Below are 20,228 nucleotides of genomic sequence, written 5' to 3'. Positions count from 1 at the left end.
TGGGAGGTGGGGGTTGCAGTGAGCCAAGATTGCACCACTGCACTCCAGCCTGGGCAACAGAGCAAGACCCCGTCTCAAAAAAGAAAAAAAAAGAAAGAAATAGGGTTACCAACAATTTTTAAAACCCACTCTCTTTAAACTAGCCTCCTTCTTAATCTAATAAAACTTCAAAATAAGAAGAGATGTAATATGAAATGAACTAAATGATTGCTATAAACCACCATTTGATATTTTGTACTTAAGGAAAAGTGATTGATTCCTTCTTTGCAATAATTACCCTTTTAATATGGTGGATACCTGTCCCCCACCTCACTAGGAATGGTTCAGAAACAAGATACTGTGATATTGTTGTTATCATTTACCTTTTTCCTGTCTATATTCCACTTGTTCGTATATTTGAGACTTTAAAATACCCCAAGGAAAAGTGACTATTTTAATTTTTCTAAAAGGTGCATAAGTATATACTTACTGTTATTAGTGTCAAGTGATGACTGCCATGTTGAGTCTGCACTTTCACAATTTGAAATACTGGAAGGACAGGTTCTACTACACTCATCGGTTTTCAAAATGTCATCAGCACAGTTGTTAGAAGTGACTGAATTCACTAAATTAGTTGTTTTCTCAACAGGCACAAAACCTGAGTCTTCTGAACATAAAATGTTGTCACCTTGCCTTTTACCATGTGATTCTGAATTGGAGTTTGTTTCTAAATGGAAAACCATCTGGTCAGTTTTATCATCCACGGTACTGGTTACTGTAGACTCTGGCATCTGAACACCACCACTCAATACACTGGGTCGACAGCAACTGGACTTCAGACTACAAGCCCCTTCATGCTCAAAAAGGGATCTTGTTACATTTGTCTGACACTCAGAATCATTTTCAGAAGTGTTCAGTGAATCTTTTGCCTCTTCTATGAAGACTCTGCTGGGGGGATCTGTTGTTTTACTTGGCTTTTGGTTCGAACAAACAACTTGTTCCAATTTTGTTTCTGAATGAATGATTTCTTCTACTGGTTTTATGCAATTCTGAGAGAATACGTTACTTTTCTCTGATATTGAATTTTTATTAGAGTCCAATAAGGATGCACCATTTTCAGAAGGGCTACATTTGGTAGTTATGACACTAGGACTGAAACGCTGATTACCACTTGGAACATCACTCCCAACTGCTGCTGTTTTCAGTGCTTCAACATTCCTTGACTTATTCAGCATCTCTACTTGCTTTCGGCAACTTAGGGGCATTGTTTTTTTGGCTTTTAATATCTTTCGTTTAATTATATCTGGACTTGCCATCTTTCATATCCTGGAATTTAAGACATCATATTTAAGTGCATTCCTCTAGTGAATAAAAGTTATTTACTACTGAATTAAAGTTATTCATTTATAATATTAAGAAAACATTGATACTGTCTCTCCAGATAATTACCTTAATGAAAATTATATCCATTTTCATGTCAATGAAAACAGAAATCATTTCTATTGTTTCTATAAATTGAAACTATATAAATTCAAAATCTGTATTGCTAGTAAGCCTCTACCTGATAGTTCTATCTAGCCACTTCTTGTTGTATCACCTCAGTGCCATAACCATTCACTATTTACTCATCAAGGTAAGTCAGAGTTTAAATAACCTGAAGATTAAATTGCACTTATTCATAAAAAAAAAAGTTTTGTATAAAACATTCCATTTTCTATACATAATGGCATCTGTTTAAGATTTCCTAATGTTCAAGTTTCTAAAATAAATGTGGCCGGGTGTGGTGGCTCATGCCTGTAATCCCAGCACATTGGGAGGCCGAGGCGGAAGGATTATTTGCAGTCAGGAGTTTGAGACCAGTCTGGCCGACGTGATGAAACCCTGTCTCTACTAAAAATACAAAAATTAGCCAGGCATGGTGGCATGCACCTGTATCCCAAGCTACTCAGGAGGCTGAGGCACAAGAATCACTTGAACCCAGGAGGTGGAGGTTGCAGTGAGCCAACATTGCACCACTGTACTCCAGCCTGGGCAACAGGGTGAGATGGTCTCAAAAAAAATAAAATAAAATAAAACAAGCACTAAGATACATAACATTCCAGCTTAAATAAACAAGCCAACTAACCGGACGCAGTGGCTCACGCCTGTAATCCTAGCACTTTGGGATGCTGAGGCAGGTGGATCACCTGAGGTCTGGAGTTCATGCCAGCCTGGCCAACAGGGCAAAACACCATCTCTATTAAAAATACAAAAATTAGCCAGGCGTGGTGGCGCATGCCTGCAATCCCACCTTCTGGGAGGCTGAGGCAAGTGAATCACTTGAACTCAGGAGGCAGAGGTTGCAGTGAGCCAAGATAGTGCCACTGTACTCCAGACTGGGCTACAGAGCGAGACTCTGTCTTAAACAAACAAACAAACAAACCTGATATGTATACTAAATAAATCCAGAAAAACAGCAAAACACTCTTCATTAAGACCCTAATGTGCCTATATAATCATATTTTTCCTGTAGGACTGTGTATTATTTGACTGTCTCTTCGTGAATATAATTTTTGTATTATTTTCCAAAGAAAATGAACAAATCACATCTTTTCTCTAGCATGGTTTAATGATGTATTTGCTAAAACTGAAAATCATGATGCATAAAACTAGCAGCTTTGCCTGAAGACACTGCTACAGTTTTGTATCCTACAAATAAAAACATTCTTATATTATTTTAAAGGGAGAATTCAACCAGGTGTGGCACATGCCTGTGGTCCCAGCTACTGAGGAGGCCGATGCAGGAGGTTCACTTGAGCCCAGGAATTAGACACTGCCGTGATCTGTAATTGCACCACTGCACTCCAGCATGGGTGACAGAGCGAGACCCTGTCTCAAAGAAAGAAAATGAAAAAGCAGGATTCCTATTAAAAAAAAAAAGAAAATAAAAATATGGTGAATTTATAATTGAATGTGCTATGTTGTTATTTCTGACGGGAGAAAAGTGCTGTTTTGACTGGAAATTGATGAGAACGAAATCCTGTACTTAAAATTTTAAACATCAGATAATTGGGAATTTTTTCCCGATTACCTTCTGGTTTCATAAATTTCAAACTTTGGCTTCTCTAATACTCACGTATTACAGGTGCCAGGCACCAGAGACCACATTCCCAACACAATCAGGCTGACAGGCCATAATTACCTATATCCAGAAATGACTCTGAATCACAAACACATCCCACTAAACACAAACAAATCCCCCAATCACAAAATGCCTGAAACCACTCTACTTCCATCTGACACAAAGAAGAAATCAAGGTGAAGAGAGACAGGGGTCTTAAATGACTATACTTAAAATATCTTACTATTGTAAAACTGATGAAAACGTCCAACCACGCGAACATATTGTTACTATGGCCCTTCTAAGGGCCTTTGGAAAACGCCCAAACTGTAATAAGTGCTGAAATTTAAGCTCTGCAGTAAAAAAGTGCCTTTACATTTGATGCATACAAAAGACTTGTAATACGTATTAATTACAAAGTATAATAAAGTGAACATCTTTGAAACACCCGCAACAAATAAGTAGAATACTGTCAGTAACCTGCATTTACTTATGTTTCTCCAAACAATGCCCCTTGCACCTCTTCTCCATCCTGATGAAGTTTCCTAAACTTAGTTTATAATTCTATTACTTTTTCTAGTTTCATCATAAATGTCATATGTAAACAAATATACTGTTTAATTTTGTTGAGCAAATTATAGCTAATACTTGTTTTTTCAGTTATATGTATGTATAAAATTCATCCATGTGCTTGTGTATAGCAATAATTCATGTTCTTCTTTGCACTGTAATAATTCATTGGGCAGATATTCCAAAATTTGGTTTATCTGATCATTTGTGAAAGATCTTTGGGTCACCTCCAGTTACTTTTTTTTTTTTTTTGAGACAGGGTCTTGCTGCTCTGTTACCCAGGCTGGAGTGCGGCATGGCTCACGGCAGCTTCAACCTCCCAAGCTCAAGCTATCCTCCCACCTCAGCCTCCTAAGAGGCTGGGATTACAGGCATGCACCAACACACTTGGCTAATTTTTAAAAAAAATTTTGTGGATATTGGGTCTTACCATGTTGCCCAGGCTAGTCTGAAACTCCGGGGATCAAGTGATCCTCATGCCTCAGCCTCCCAAAGTGCTGGGATTATATCTCCAGTTCTTGTTGATGTTCTGACACAACGATGCTATTCTCAACACTTCTGTCTCAAGGTGCTTATGTGTAAGCATTTCCTGAGTGCATTTCTGGATACTAACAAGGTATCTATGTTCAACTTTTCAAGAAAGCCAAATTACTTCCTGGAGCAGTTCTACCAGTTTCCATCTATACAGTCAATATATAAGAGTTACCACTGAGCCACATCCTCTTGAACCCTTGGTATTGCCAGACTTGATTTTAGCCAATCTACTTGGATAAAGAATGAGCTCTTATTGTCTTAATTTGCCTTTCCCTAATTACTATCATCTTTTCCTATGTTTATTAGCTACGTTTACTTGTCTGTAAAAATTCCTGGTTATTTCCTGCTCATGACTTCTTCGGGTGTTTTTCCTCTTTCATTTTTAAAGCATACTTAACATATTATAAACCATATTCCAGCCAGGTGTGGTGGCTCACACCTGTAATCCCAGCACTGTGGGAGACTGAGGTGAATGGATCACCTGAGGCAAGTTCGAGACTACCCTGGCCAACAGGGTGAAACCCTGTCTCTACTAAAAACTACAAAAATTTGCTGGGCGTGGTGGCACACGCTTGTATTCCCAGCTACTTGGGAGGACAAGGCAAGAGAATCACTTGAACCCAGGAGGTGGAGGTTACAGTGAGCTGAGATCACATCATTGTACTTTAGCCAGGGCAACAGAGTGGGACGTTGTTTTAAAAAAACAAAAACCAAAAACAAAAACATATTCCTTCGTCAATCCTTTGTTATATGAGTTACAGGTCTCTTATTAGGCTCTTCCTAATTTTAATATAGTCAAATTAAATACTTTTTTTTCTTTCATGGTTAAAGTTTGATCTCTCTTCCTTGTGACATCCTTCTCTACCCCATGATGTTGTGTGAAATAGCGAAGCCTACTGGTGGTGAAGAAGCGTTTCGCTGATGTAAGTTATTTAAGGACATGGTGCTATACCACAGCTGTGCAATTATTACAATATACAGTAGGATTGCAGAGTGCCAGCTCAGAGTACATTACTGTTAATCTTCATATAAAACATGAACGAAATGGTCATTAACATTACATACTTCATAACTGGTTAAACTTATGGCTCTGAGGAGAGGTATTTCACCTGGAAAACATCTGCATGAGAATGTTTAGGGGAGACAAGTAAAACTGCCAATAAAAGGTGCAAGTAAGTTAAATATTTCTAACTATATAGTTTGCCTATCATTGAAACTGTTTAGTGAAGTTGAAATCATTGCTGAGAATAAAAAATAACCACCCAAACTAATTGTGGATCCCTACCATCACCAGAACTACTCTCTTCAGCCAACTTGAATTCTTTGCTGTCACATAAGCCAAAACTCACAGATCTTTGAGATGGAAACACTGTCCTATAAACACACTGCAAAAGATGAATTATATTTTCTCAAGTTTTAATTATATTTTCTCAAGTCTTTTACAATTTAAGTCCTTAATCCATCTAGAATTTATTTTAGCACATAGAGGAAAGGACTTATTTTCATTTTTCCCTCAGATGTATAATTGCTTGGCTGTATCCTCACTGTTAACTTCATTTTAAAATCATAAAATAATCTAATCTGTACTTTTAATCTGTTTTATGATGATGTAAATCCTACTGAATATGTTGACCATCCTTTACCTTTACCTTTTTTTTTTTTGAGACGGAGTTTCACTCTTGTTGCCTAGGCTGGAGGGCAATGGTGCGATCTCGGCTCATCACAACCTCTGCCTCCAGGGTTCAAGTGATTCTCCTGCCTCAGCCTCCCGAGTAGCTGGGATTACAGGCGTGTGGCACCACGCCTGGCTAGTTTTGTATTTTTAATACAGATGGGGTTCCTCAATGCTGGTCAGGCTGGTCTCAAACTCCTGATCTCAGGTGATTTGCCCACGTCAGCCTCCCAAAGTGCTGGGACTACAGATGTGAGCCACCACACCCGGCCGACCTTTAACATTTTTTTATCAATTTGTTTCTTGCAATACCCAAAAATTTTCACCTAATGTCTTTCAACAGAATTTAATCCATTTACATTAGTTATATATGACATATTAAAACCTTAATTTACATTATTGTTTCTATATTATTTAATATTAAGGTGTCTTTTTTTTTTTTTTTTTTTTTTAAAGATCTGAATCTGCTTCACAATTGCATGGAACTGACGACCTTTAAAGATTTCCGGCTTGGCACAGTGGCTCACGCCTGTAATCCCAGCAGTTTGGGAGGCCGAGGTGGGCGGATCACTTGAGGTCAGGAGTTCAAGACCAGCCTGGCCAACGTGGTGAAACCCTGTCTCTACTAAAAATACCAAAAAAAAAAAAACAACCTTAGCCGGGCATGGTGATAGGCACCTATAATCCCAGCTACTCAGGAGGCTGAGGTGGGATAATCACTTGAACCCGGGAGGCAGAGGTCGCAGTGAGCCGAGACTGAGCCATTGCACGCTAGCCTGGGCAACAGGAGCGAAACTGTCTCAAAAAAAAAAAAAAAAAAAAAAAAAAAACAAATTGATATAAACATTCATGTACAAATTTTTATGTGGACATGTTTTCATGTTTCTTTGTTCTATATACCTAGCAGCAGAATTATTTGGTCATGTGGTAACTCTAGATTTAACCTTCTGAGGAACTACCAGACTGTTTTCTAAAATGTCTGGAACAACTTACACTCACACCAGCAGTGCATGAGAGTTCCAATTTTAACACCCTTTTCACCAACACTTCTTATTTGTCTTAATATAGTTATCCTGTTGCAACTGATGTGGTGCCTTATTGCCATTTTGATTTGCATTTACCCGATGGCTAATGATGTTGAGCATCTTTTCACGTACCTCTTGGAGGCTTGTGCATCTTCTTTGGATAAATGTCTATGCAGATTCTTTGAGAATTTAAAAACTGTGTTATTTGCCTTTTTACTACTGGCTTGTAAGAGTTCCTTATATATTTTAGATTAAGTCCCTTATAAGATGTAATTTACAAACTTTCCCTCATATTCTATGGATTGTCTTTTCCATTCCTTGATGGTATGCTTTGAAAACAGTGTAAAATTTTCATAAAGCACAATTTCTAAAGATTTGAAAACACATTTACATATGTTTTTAGCAAAGATATCACAGCCTAATCCAAGGTCCTAAGAATTTTGAAGTTTTATAAGTGCTTATATTTAGGTTTTTGATCCATTTTCGTTAAGTTTTGCATATGGTGAGAGATAGGGGTCTGTTGGGAACAGGCCCCCAAATCTGGCCATAAACTGGTGCCAAAACTAGACATAAACAAAATCTCTGCAGGACTGTGACATGATTGTGATGGCTATGACGCCCACGCCGAAGATTGTTGGTTTACCAGAATAAGGGCAAGGAACAACTGGCCCACCTAGGGCGGAAAACCCCTTAAGGTGTTCCAGAACCGTGAACAACAGCATGAGCCATCTGTGACTTAGACTTGTTCCTGCTGCAGATAACTAGCCAGAGCCCACCCCTTTGTTTCCCGTTTTAGTTAAATTATAATCTATAGAAACAATGCTTATCACTGGCTTGCTGTAAATAAATATGTGGATAAAACTGTGTTCATGGCACTCAGCTAGGAAGGCTGTCAGCCCCAATTCCCATTCTGCACTCTATATTTCTATGTGTCTTTAATTCCTTTAGTGTTGCTGGGTTAGGGTCTCCATGACTGAGCTGGTCTCAGCAAGTGGTGCCCATACATGGGGCTCGAACCCAGGTCGAAGGGTCGCCAGAGCGATGGTTGGAGAACGTGGAACTACGCTGGAGGACACCCGAGTACTTTTAAGCAATCCCTGTGGTGAGTAAGAAGGGGAGCTCGGAAGCATCAGGATAACAATGGGACAAGTGTGGGCTCTGGTTTGCTCCACCTTGGAACCTTTTCACACTGATGAGGAGGAGGAAGGAGGATATAACAAAGTAACATGAGAGGTGACAGAGCAGGTCTGTTGACCAGCTAAAGCTAAAGCAGCAAAGGAGGGAGAGGTTTGTCCCTACCTTTCAGTACCCCCTCATTATTTTGAAGAAAAAGAGTGGCCTGACCCTCCAGATCTTTCTTTTCCAGAGGACAGTGGGTGAAAAGTAGTTGCTGCAGTAACTGTTCGGGTAGCGCCTCAAGCGACCACTCTCAGTTCTATTCAGGAATTCAGCAAGCTAGACAAGAGGGTGATATAGAGGCTTTGCAGTTCCCTGTTAGAATACACCACCCAGATCAACAGGGAAATACTATAGCTACTTTTGAGCCTTTTCTCTTTAAAATACTTAAATAATTTAAACAAGTTATTAATCAGTACAGACCAGGTTCTACTTTTGTAATAGGACTGTTAAAGAATGTTGCTGTCTCCAGTTAGATGATGCCAGCAGTCAGGATGGTAGGATTACTTCTAGGTAGGTCTAATTTAAATTTATTTATTTATTTATTTGACAGAGTCGCGTTCTGTCACCCAGACTGGAGTGCAGTGGCAAGGTCTCAGCTCACTGCCAGCTCCGCCTCCTGGGTTCACGCCATTCTCCTCCCTCAGCCTCCTGAGTAGCTGGGACTACAGGTGCCCACCACCACACCTGGCTAACTTTTTGTATTTCTAGTAGAGATGGAGTTTCACCATGTTAGCCAGGATGGTCTTGATCTCCTGACCTCATGATCCGCCCACCTCAGCCTCCCAAAGTGTTGGAATTACAGGCGTGAGCCACTGTGCCCGGCCTCTGGTTTAAATTTAAAAGGAGTGCAAGTACATACAGGAGTCATTAATTCAGATTACAATGGGGAAATTCAAATTGTTATATCTACTTCTGTTCCCTGGAAAGCAGAGCCAGGACAGCATATAGCATAGCTCCTGATTGTGCCGTATGTGGAAATGGGGAAAAGTGAAACTAAACGAACAGAAGGATTTGGAAACACAAATAAGCAAGGCAAAACAGCTTACTGGGTGAATCAAATTACTGATAAATGTCCTAATCTGTGAAGTAACTATTCAGGGAAAGACATTCAAAGGTTTGGTAGACACAGGAACGGACATTTCATTTCATTCATTTCTCTACAGCACTGGCTGTCTGCGTGGCCAATTCAACCTGCTCAATTTAACACAGTTGAAGTTGGTAAAGCACTGGAAGTATATCAAAGTAGTTATATCTTGGATTGTGAAGGGCCCGATGGACAACCTGGGACTACTCAACCAATTGTAACTTCTACATCTATAAATTTATGGGGGAGAGATTACAACAATGGGGAGCACAAATTCTATTTCCAGAACAATTTATTACACAGCCCTTAAAGTCAACATATGATGCATGAAACAGGGTATGTCCCTGGTATGGGGCTAGAAAAATTTTGCAAGGTTTGAAGGAACCGCTTCAAGCGGAAAGACAAAGTTCCCGTCTAGGTTTAGGATATCATTTTTGATGGCGGCCACTGTTAAGCCTCCAGAACCTATACTTTAAAATGGTTAACAGATAAGCCAATTTGGATAGAACAATGACCGCTGAGCAAAGAGAAACTGGAGGCTTTAGAGGACTTAGTTACTGAACAATTAGAAAAAGGACACATAGCTCCAACAATTTCCCCTTGGAATTCTCCAGTTTTCATAATTAAGAAAAAATCAGGTAAATGGAGAATGTTAACTGACTTAAAGGCCATTAATTCAGTTATACAACCTATGGGGGCATTACAGCCAGAATTACCTTCTCCTGCTATGATTCTGGAAAACTGGCCTTTAACAGTCATAGATTTAAGACTGTTTCTTTACTATCCCCTTAGCTGAGCAAGACTTTGAATGGTTTGCATTTACAATTACTGCACTAAACAACCTGCAGCCTGCTAAGCGTTTTCATTGGAAAGTGTTGCCACAAGGCATGTTAAACAGTCCAACAATTTGCCAGAGGTATGGAGGGCAAGCAATTGAATCTACTCATAAAAAATGTTCACAGCGTTACATTATTCATTATATGGATGATATACTTTGTGCTGCCCCCACTCGAGAATTATTACTCCAATCTTATGATCACTTGCAAATTGCAATTTCTTACGCTGGTTTAACTATAACTCCTGACAAAATTCAGACTACTGCTCCTTACTCCTACTTGGGGACCTTAGTAAATGACACAATAGTGCCACAGAAAGTAACCATATGTAGAGATCAATTGAAAACATTAAATGACTTTCAAAAATTACTAGGGGACATTAAGTGGATACAACCTGCTTTAGGCATTCCTACCTATGCCATGAGTAATCTGTTTTCTATCCTTAGAGGAGATCCTAGTCTCAATAGCCCTCAGCAATTAACAAAGGAGGCTAAGACAGTTACAGCTAATTGAGAAGCATGTGCATAAGGCTCAAATAAGTAGAAAAGATCCAGAGAAGACTCTAGATTTGCTAATTTCTTCAACTCAGATTCACCTACTAGTGTTACCGTTTAAGAGCAAGATCTTGTAGAGTGGCTTTTTCTTCCACATACTAATTCACGGACTCTAACTCCTCATTTAGATCAAACCGCTATTACGATAGGGAATGAGAGAACTGGGATTGTTAAATTACATGGATATGATCCTGGAAAAATTATTGCCCCTCTCATGAAGGCACAAATACAGCAAGCTTTTATAAATAGTCTTACTTGGCAAACCCATTTAGCTAACTTTGTGGGTATTCTCAATAACCATTTTCCTAAAACAAAACTGTTCCAATTTTTGAAAATTTTGAAATTTAATTGGATTCTCCCTAAAATAACCAAATTTAAACCAACCGAGGGTGCTCAAAATGTCTTCACAAATGGGTCTAGTTATGGTAAATTTCTTATTCTGGCTTGAAAGGTAAAGTTTTTCAGATGCCCTATACTTCAGCTCAAAAAGCAGAGCTTGTAGCTATAATTGAGGTATTAACTGCTTTTGATATACTTATTAATGTGATTTCTGATTCTTCATAGGTGGTTCATTCCACACAATTAATTGAAAATGCTCAGTTATGATTTCATACAGATGAACAACTAATTATTTTCCCAATTGCAAACAGCAGTTAGGAGTAGAATGCACCCTTTTACATCATTCACATTAGGACCCATACAACTCTTCCAGGACCTTTGACTGCAGGGAATCAAATGGCTGATCGCCTAGTTGCTACTGCAATATCTAATGCCAGACACTTTCACAATTTAACTCATGTTAATGCCTCTGGTCTCAAATGCAGATACAGCATTACCTGGAAAGAAGCTAAAGCTATTATCCAGCGATGCCCAACTTGCCAAATGGCACATTCCTCATCTTTTACAGGAGGAGTTAATCCTTGTGGACTGGAACCTAATTGTCTTTGGCAAATGGATGTCACCCATGTTCTCATTTGGGAGACTAGCTTACGTGCATGTATGTGTAGATACCTTTTCTCGCTTTGTCTGGGCTACATGCCAATCAGGACAGTCTTCTGCCTGTGTTAAATGTCACCTTTTGCAGTGTTTTGCGGTGACGGGCATTCCGGCCTCTATTAAAATGGAAAATGCCCCAGGCTATACTAACCAAGCTCTAGCTACATTCTTCTCTATATGGAATATTAAACACATTACTGGCATCCCATATAACTCTCAAAGACAACCCATTGTGGAATGAATGAATCTCTCCCTGAAACAGCAGTTGCAAAAGCAAAAGCGGTGAAACAGGGACTACAGGACACCACATATGCAATTGAATCTAGCATTATCGACTAAATTTTTTGAGCATTCCTAAAGGCCAGATGCTATCAGCAGCTGAACAGCACTTACAGAAACCAGCTGCAAAGACAGAAGCAGAACAACTGGTTTGGTGGAGAGATCCGATAACAAAAAGTTGGGAAACTAATTATTTTACTTCAAGTAAATTAATAACTTGGGGTAGAGGTTATGCTTGTGTTTTGCCAGGACCGAATCAACAGCCAATCTGGGTGCCACTGAGACACCTAAAGCCTTACTATGAGCCAGATACTCAGGAAGAGGTTTTGGGAGGATCCCAAAGACCCACCAGTTGCAGCCATGTTGAGACTGACACTGAGGAGGACCCCAACTGTCACGAGAAACACCTGTTGAATGCAGCCACCTACCTGGGGACAGATCAAGAAGCTGTCACAGATGGCAGAAGAAAACCTGAGGAAAGTGGGACAACCAGTCACAATGAGTAATTTAATGATAACTATGACAGCGGTGATCACCACTGCCCTGAGTATTCCTTTAGCAAGGGCTGACACAGAGAACAATTATAGTTATTGGGCATATTTACCTCTTCCACCATTTCTACAGCCTGTAACTTGCCTGGACCCCACAATGGAAGTATACACTAATGATAGCTCTTGGATGCTTGGTCCTACAGATGACAGAGGCCCATCTCACCCACATGAGGAAGGAACTGTTACGAATATTTCTTTAGGATTTGAACATTCACCTAACTGTTTGGGAAAGGCCACTAGTTGCCTACTCCCTCGCTATCAATCTTGGCTGGCAATAATGCCTAGACATAATTACTAGATGACACAGTTACATGTGCCTTCTGGTCCTATTTGTAAACAGAATTGGACCTGGCCCGAGAAAATGAACGTACTTGTTTGGGAAGATTGCATTGTAGAACAGGCAGAGGTGCTGCACTATGATTCTCATGGAATCATTATTGATTGGTCCCCTAAGGGGATGTTTAGCATGAATTGTACCTCTCAGTCAGCATGCCATGGTCACACTATGTTCAACTGGTGTGAATAAAGTGGTCAGATGGCAGAAATGATAAGAAGAATGACAAGAGTTCCTATTATCTGGAAACATGGCAGTATAGTGGCCCCTCAACCTCAAATGATATGGCCTGCTCTAGGAGCTAAACACAAGGATTTGTGGAAACTATTAATGGCTCTTAATACGATCAAAATTTGGGAAAGAATAAAAATGCATCTAGAATGACACTCTACAGACTTGTCTTTGGATATTGCAAAATTAAAAGAACAAATATTTAAAGCATCCCAGGCACACCTAACCTTAATACCAGGAACTGGAGTGCTTGAAGGAGCTGCAGATGGATTAGCAGCTATTAACCCATTAAAATGGATAAAAACACCTGGAGGCTCTGTGATTTCAATGATGATTGTGTCTTTAATCTGCGTTGTCTTTGTATAGTCTGCAGATGCGGATCCTGACTCCTGAGAAAAGTAGCTCACTGTGATAAAGCCACCGTTGCTTTCATCGTCTTGCAAAAACAAAAAAGGGGGACACGTTGGGAATAGGCCTCCAAATCTGGCCATAAACTGGCCCCAAAACTGGCCATAAACAAAATCCCTGCAGCAGTGTGACATGCTCGTGATAGCTATGATGCCCACGCAGAAGGCTGTTGGTTTACCAGAATGAGGGCAAGGAACACCTGGCCCACCCAGGGCAGAAAACCACCTAAGGGATTCCTGAACCATAAACAATAATATGAGCAATCTGTACCTTAAAGACATGTTCCTGCTGCAGATAACTAGCCAGAGCCCATCCCTTGGTTTCCTGTTTTAGTTAATCTATAATCTAGAGAAACAATGCTTATCACTGGCTTGCTGACAATAAATAACTCTGTTCGTGGCTCTCAGCTCTGAAGGCTGTCAGTCCCCTGATGTCCACTCCACACTCTATATTTCGATGTGTGTGTCTTTAATTCCTCTAGTGCCACAGGGTTAGGGTCTCTACGACTGATGTGGACATCCAATTGTTACAGCACAATTTTAAAACACTATTACTTTCCTTTTTTATGACACCCTTATACAAAACAAATTGACTTTAAATGAGAAGGTATATTTCTGGGTTCACAATTCTATTACATTTGTGTATAGGTCTATACCACACTATCTTGATTACTGTCATTTGTGAGAAGTTTGGAATTCAGGATGTGTAAGTCCTCCAACTTTGTTATTCTTGGAGAAGACTGTTTTGGCTATTGTGGGTCCCCTGAATTTCCATATAAATTTTAGGATCAAATTATCAATTTCTGTCTAGTATGAGTGTGGTGATGTTCCCTACCATTATTGTTCAGCTGTCTATCTCTTTAACTACAGTAATATTTAATGAATTTGGGTGGCCCAGTGTTGAGTGCATGCATATTTAGGATTGCTATATCCCCTTTTTGAAATGATCCCAAATAATGATCATGTTTGTCTGTCTTTACTGCTTTTGATTTAAAGCTAATTGTATGTGAGATATGTATAGCTGCTCCTGCTCAGTTTTGGTTTCCATTGCACAGAATATCTTTTTCTGCCCCTTCAACTCGAGTCTAAATGTGTCTTACCATGTAAGATGAGTTTCTGGTAAGCAGCATATACTTGGTTGATGGGTTTTGAAAATCCATTCCATCAGTCTCTCTTTTCAGTGGAACATTTCATCCATTCATGTTCAATGTTAATATCAATATGAGAGGTTTTGATCCTGTCACATTATCGATTATTACCTAGTTGTTTCATAAATTCTTTCTTCGTCTTCCTCTGTATTTGTGGTATAATGGAATTATATTGTGTTGCCATTTGATTCCTTTCTCTTCTTCCTTTATGTGATTGTTTTATATGACCTCTGATTCTTAGACTTTGATGAGGTTTTTTTTTTTTTTTTACTTCAAGTTTTAATTTGTAACTTTTGTGGGTATGTAAGACACTTTGATATAGAAATGCAATGTGTAATAATCACACTGGTAAATGGGGTATCTATCCCCTCAGTATTTATCCTTTGTGTTACAAACAATCCAATTATAGTCTTAGTTATTTTTAAATGTACAACTAGGTTATTGATGACTATAGTCACCCAGTTGTGCAATTAAATACTAGGTTACTAGGTCTTAATTCATTCTAAATACTTTTTTTTGTTGTCGAGACAGAGTCTTGCTCTGTCGCCCAGGCTGGAGTGCAGCGGTGTGATCTTGGCTCACTGCAACCTCTGCCTACTGGGTTCATGTGATTCTGCTGTCTCAGCCTCCTGAGTAGCTGGGATTACAGGTGCCCACCACTACCACACCAGGCTAACTTTTGTGTTTTTTAGTAGAGAGGTGGTTTCGCCATGTTGGCCAGGCTGGTCTCGAACTCCTGGCCTCAGGTGATCCACCCGCCTTGGCCTCCCAAAGTGCTGGGATTACAAGTGTAAGCCACTGTGCCTGGCTCATTCTAACTACTTTTTATACCCATTAACCACCCCCACCTTCCTCCTCAACACCATATACCTTTCCCAGCCTATGGTAACCATCCTTCTACTCTCATAAATTCAAATATTTTAATTTTTAGCTCCCACAAATAAGTGAGAACATAAGTGTGTCTTTCTGTGCCTGGCTAATCTCACTGAAGATAATAACCTCTAGATCCATCCACATTGTTGTAAATGACAGATCTCATTCTTTTTCATGGTTGAATAGTACTCTATTGTGTATATGTACCATATTTTCTTTATCCATTTATCTGCTGATGAGCACTTAGGTTGCTTCCAAATCTTGGCTATTGTGAACAGTGCTGCAATAAACATGAAACTGCAGATATCCCTTTGATAAACTGATTTCCTTTCATTTGAGTATATATTCAGCAGCAGGATTGCTGGATTGCATGGTAGCTCTATTTTTAGTTTTTAAGGAACCTCCTAACTGGTCTCCATGCTGGTTGTACAAATTTACATCCCCACCAACAATGTACAAGGATTCCCTTGTCTACACATCCTCACCAGCATTTCATATTACCTGTCTTTTGAATAAAAGCTATTTTAAATGTGGTAAGATGATATCTCACTGTTGCTTTGATTTGCATTTTGTTGATGATCAATGACGTTAGGCAGCTATTCACATGCCTGTTTTCCATTTGTATGTCTCCTTTTGAGAAATGTCTATTCAGGTAGTACCATTGTGTAATTGGATTATTAGACTCTTTCCTAAAGAGCTGTATGAGCTTCTTATATTCTGGTTATTAATGCCATGTCAAACATGTAGTTTACAAATATTTTCTCCCATTCTGTGCCTTGTCTCTTTACTTTGTAGATTGTTTCCTTTGCTGTGCAGAAGCTTTTCAACTTGAAGTGATCCAATTTGTCCATTTTTCATTTGGTTACCAATGCTTATAAAAATTTTTTGCCCAGAACAACATCCTAGAGAGTTTCCCCAATGATTTCTTCTAGCACTTTCATAGTTTGGGAACTTAGGTTTAAGTAATCCATTTTGCCTTTTTATATACAGTGAGAGATAACAGATCTAATTTCATTCTTCTGTATGTGAATATCCAGTTTTCCCAGCACCATTTATTGAAGAGACCATCTTCTCACAAATGTTTCACCTTTGTCAAACATGAGTTCACCCACTGTAGGTATATGGATTTGTTTCGGGGATATGTATTCCGTTCTACTGTTGGGTCTGTTTTTATGGTAGTACCATGCTGTTTTGGTTACTATAGCTCTTACTTGAAGTTGTAAGGTAATGTGATTCCTTTAGTTTTGTTCTTTTTGTTCGAAATAGTGTTGGCTATTCTCAGTCTTCTGTGGTTCCATACTAATTTCAGGATTGTTTTCTCTATTTCTGTGAAGAATGTCATCCATACTTTGACAGGCACTGCACTGAATCTGCAGAACAGTATCAATTCTTCTAATCCATAAATATGAAATATATTTCAATTTTTTTGTGTCCTCTTCAATTTCTTTCATCAGGGTTTTACAGTCTTTATTGCAGGTATCTTTCACATCTTCGGTTAGTTAGTAGGTATTTAATTTTAAAGAGAGATAACAATCACTACAGCTTGGCTCTCAGAAAGCCACATTCCTAGGAAAAGGGGAAGAGTACTACATTGAGGAAACACCCCATGGGACAAAAGAATCTGAACAACAGTCTTGACCCCTAAACCTTTCCTCTGACAGAGCCTACCCAAATGGGAAGGAACCAGAAAACCAATTCTGGTATTACGACAAAACCAGGTTCCTTAACCTCCCCTCCCCCACTGCCTGCGCGTGCGCACGCGCGTGTGCACACACACACACACACAATCACACTAGCTCACCAGCAGTGGATCCAAACCAAGAAGAAATCCCTGATTTACCTGAAAAAGAATTCAGAAGGTCAGTTATTAAGCTAATCAAGGACGCACCACAGAAAGGTGAAGCCCAAATTTAAGGAAATCAAAAAAATACAAGAAATAAGGGGAGAAATCTTCAGTGAAATAGATAGCATAAATAAAAAACAATCAAAACGTCAGGAAATAATGGACACATTTATAGAAATGCAAAATGCTCTGGAAAGTCTCAGCAACAGAATAAGCAGAAGAAAACTTTAGAGCTCGAAGACAAGGTTTTCGAATTAACCCCATCCAACAAAGACAAAGAAAAAAAAGAATAAGAAAATACGAACAAAGCCTTCAAGAAGTCTAAGATTATGTTAAACAACCAAACCTAAGAATAATCAGCATTCCTGAGGAAGAATAGAAAGCTAAAAGTTTAGAAAAAGTATTTGGGAGAATAATCAAGGAAAACTTCCCAGGCCTTATTAAAAACCTAGACATCCAAATACAATAAGCTCAAAGAACACCTGGGAAATTCATCGCAAAAAGATCATCACCTAGGCACACTGTCATCAGATTATCTAGTTAAGATAAAGGAAAGAATCTTATGAGCTGTAAGGCAAAAGCAACAGGTAATCTAACAGCAGATTTCTCGGCAGAAACCCTTCAAGCTAGAGGATTTGGGGCCTTATCTTCAGCCTCCTTAACAAAACAATTATCAGCTAAGAGTTTTGTATCCAGTGAAACTAAGCTTCATAAATTAAGGAAATATAGTCTTTTTCAGACATGAATGCTGAGCAAATTCATCACTACCAAGCTAGCACTGTAAGAACTGCTATAAGGAGCTCTAAATCTTGAAACAGATCTTGGAAACACATCAAAACAGAACCTCTTTAAAGCATAAATCTCACAGGACCTATAAAGCAAAAATACAATAAGCAAGCAAACAAACAAAAAACCAAGGTATAAAGGCAACAAATAGCATGATGAACAGAATAGTACCTCACAACTAAATACTAATTGTATTAGTCCATTTTCATCTGCTGATAAAGACATACCTGAGACTGGGAAGAAAAAGAGGTTTAACTGGACTCACATTTCCACATGGCTGGGGATGTCTCAGAACCAGGGCAGGAGGTGAAAGGCACTCCTGACATGGTGGTGGCAAGAGAAAAATGAGGAAGAAGCAAAAGCGGAAACCCCTGATAAACCCATCAGATCTCATGAGAGTTATTCACTATCACGAGAATAGCATGGGAAAGACCAGCCCCTATGTTTCTGTTACCTCCCCTGGGTCCCTCCCACAACACACGGGAATTCTGGGAGATACAATTCAAGTTGAGATTTGAGTGGGGACACAGCCAAACCATATCATTAACATTAAATGTAAATGGCCTAAATGCTGCACTTAAAGGATACAGAATTGCAGAATGAATAAGAATTCACAAACCAAGTATCTCCTGCCTTGAAGAGACTCACCTAACACATAGGGCTTACATAAGCTTAAGGTAAAGGGGTGGAAAAATACATTCTATGCAAATAAATATAAAAATTGAGGAGTAGCTATTCTTAAATCAGAGAAAACAAATTTTAAAGCAACAGCACTTAAAAAAGACAAAGAGGGACATTATATAATGATAAAAAGCATTATCCAATAGAAAAAATATCACAATCCTAAATATGGAAGTACCTAACACTGGAGCTCCCAAATTGATAAAACAATTACTACTAAAGAAACGAGATAGCAACACAATAATAGTGGGGGACTTCAATACTCCACTGACAGCACTAGATAGGTCATTAAGACACAAAGTCAACAAAGAAACAATGGATTTAAACTATACCCTGAAACAAATGGACTGAACAGATATTTACAGAACATTCTACCCAACAACTGCAGAATATACATTCTATTCATTACACATGGAACTTTCTCCAAGATAGATCATATGATAGGCCACAAAACAAGCCTCAATAAATTTAATAAAATTGAAATTATATCAAGCACTCTCTCAGACCATAGTGGAAAAAAACAGGAAATCAACTCCAAAAGGAACCTTCAAAACCATGCAAACACATAGAAATTAAATAACCTGCTCCTGAATGATCATTGGGTCAACAATGAAATCAAGATGGAAATTAAAAAGTTTGTCAAACTGAATGACAATAGAGATACAACCTATTAAAACCTCTGGGATATAGCAAAGGCGATGCTAGGAGGAAAGTTCATAGCCCTAAACGCCTACATCAGAAAGTCTGAAAGAGCACAGACAATCTAAGGTCACACCTCAAGGAACCAGAGAAACAAGAAAAATCAAACCCAAACACAGCAGAAGAAAGAATATAACTAAGATCACAGCAGAACTAAATGAAATTGAAACAAACAAACAAAAAAATACAAAAGATAAATGAGACGAGTTAATGGGTGCAGCAAATATGTCACATGTATACCTATGTAACAAACCTGCACGTTGTGCACATGTACCCTAGAACTTAAAAGTATAATAAAAATAAACAACAAAAAAAGAAAAATGAAACAAAAAGCTGGTTCTTTGAAAAGGTTAGTAAAATTGATAGACCATTAGCAAGATTAACCAAGAAAAGCTGAGAAAAAAACAAAAAACAAAAAAGCTCAATTAGAAACAAAACAGGAGATTTGACAACTGACACCACAGAAATATAAAAGATCATTCAAGGCTAATTCCACACCTTTACACGTGTGAACTAGAAAATCTAGAGTAGATAGATAAATTCTTGAAAGATACAACCCTCCTAGCTTAAATCAGGAAGTAGATACCCTGAAAGACCAATAACTTGCAGCGAGATTGACATAGCAATTAAAAAATTACCAACATAGGCCAGGCGCAGTGGCTCACACCTGTAATCCCAGCACTTTGAGAGACCAAGGTGGGTGGATCACCAGAGGTCAGGAGTTCAAATGAGCCTGGCCAACATGGTGAAACCACATCTCTACTAAAAATACAAATTAGCCGGGAATGGTGGCACACGCCTGCAATCCCAGCTACTCTGGAGGCTGAGGCAGGAGAATCGCTTGAGCCAAGATTGTGCCACTGCACT

General features: G+C 38.9%; 1 protein-coding gene across 1 annotated transcript in view; it reads right to left on the bottom strand.

Moving 5' to 3' along the window:
- ATF7IP2 (activating transcription factor 7 interacting protein 2) overlaps nt 1-20,228 on the bottom strand; it is a 101,857-nt gene that overhangs the window by 56,801 nt on the left and 24,828 nt on the right. Inside the window, exons 2-5 of the mRNA XM_011961389.1 lie at nt 17,154-17,192; nt 12,237-12,279; nt 2,730-2,882; nt 470-1,305 (exon numbers count right to left, since the gene is read on the bottom strand). Of these exons, the coding sequence (XP_011816779.1) occupies nt 470-1,295 (826 nt within the window). The 5' untranslated portion in view covers nt 1,296-1,305; nt 2,730-2,882; nt 12,237-12,279; nt 17,154-17,192. The remainder of the gene's footprint in view (nt 1-469; nt 1,306-2,729; nt 2,883-12,236; nt 12,280-17,153; nt 17,193-20,228) is intronic.

The sequence above is a fragment of the Colobus angolensis genome, unplaced genomic scaffold (assembly GCF_000951035.1).
Source record: "Colobus angolensis palliatus isolate OR3802 unplaced genomic scaffold, Cang.pa_1.0 Scaffold55, whole genome shotgun sequence".
Lineage (NCBI taxonomy): Eukaryota > Metazoa > Chordata > Mammalia > Primates > Cercopithecidae > Colobus > Colobus angolensis.
Note: the sequence above shows the minus strand (reverse complement) of the source record. Positions and strands in the feature narration are given on the sequence as shown.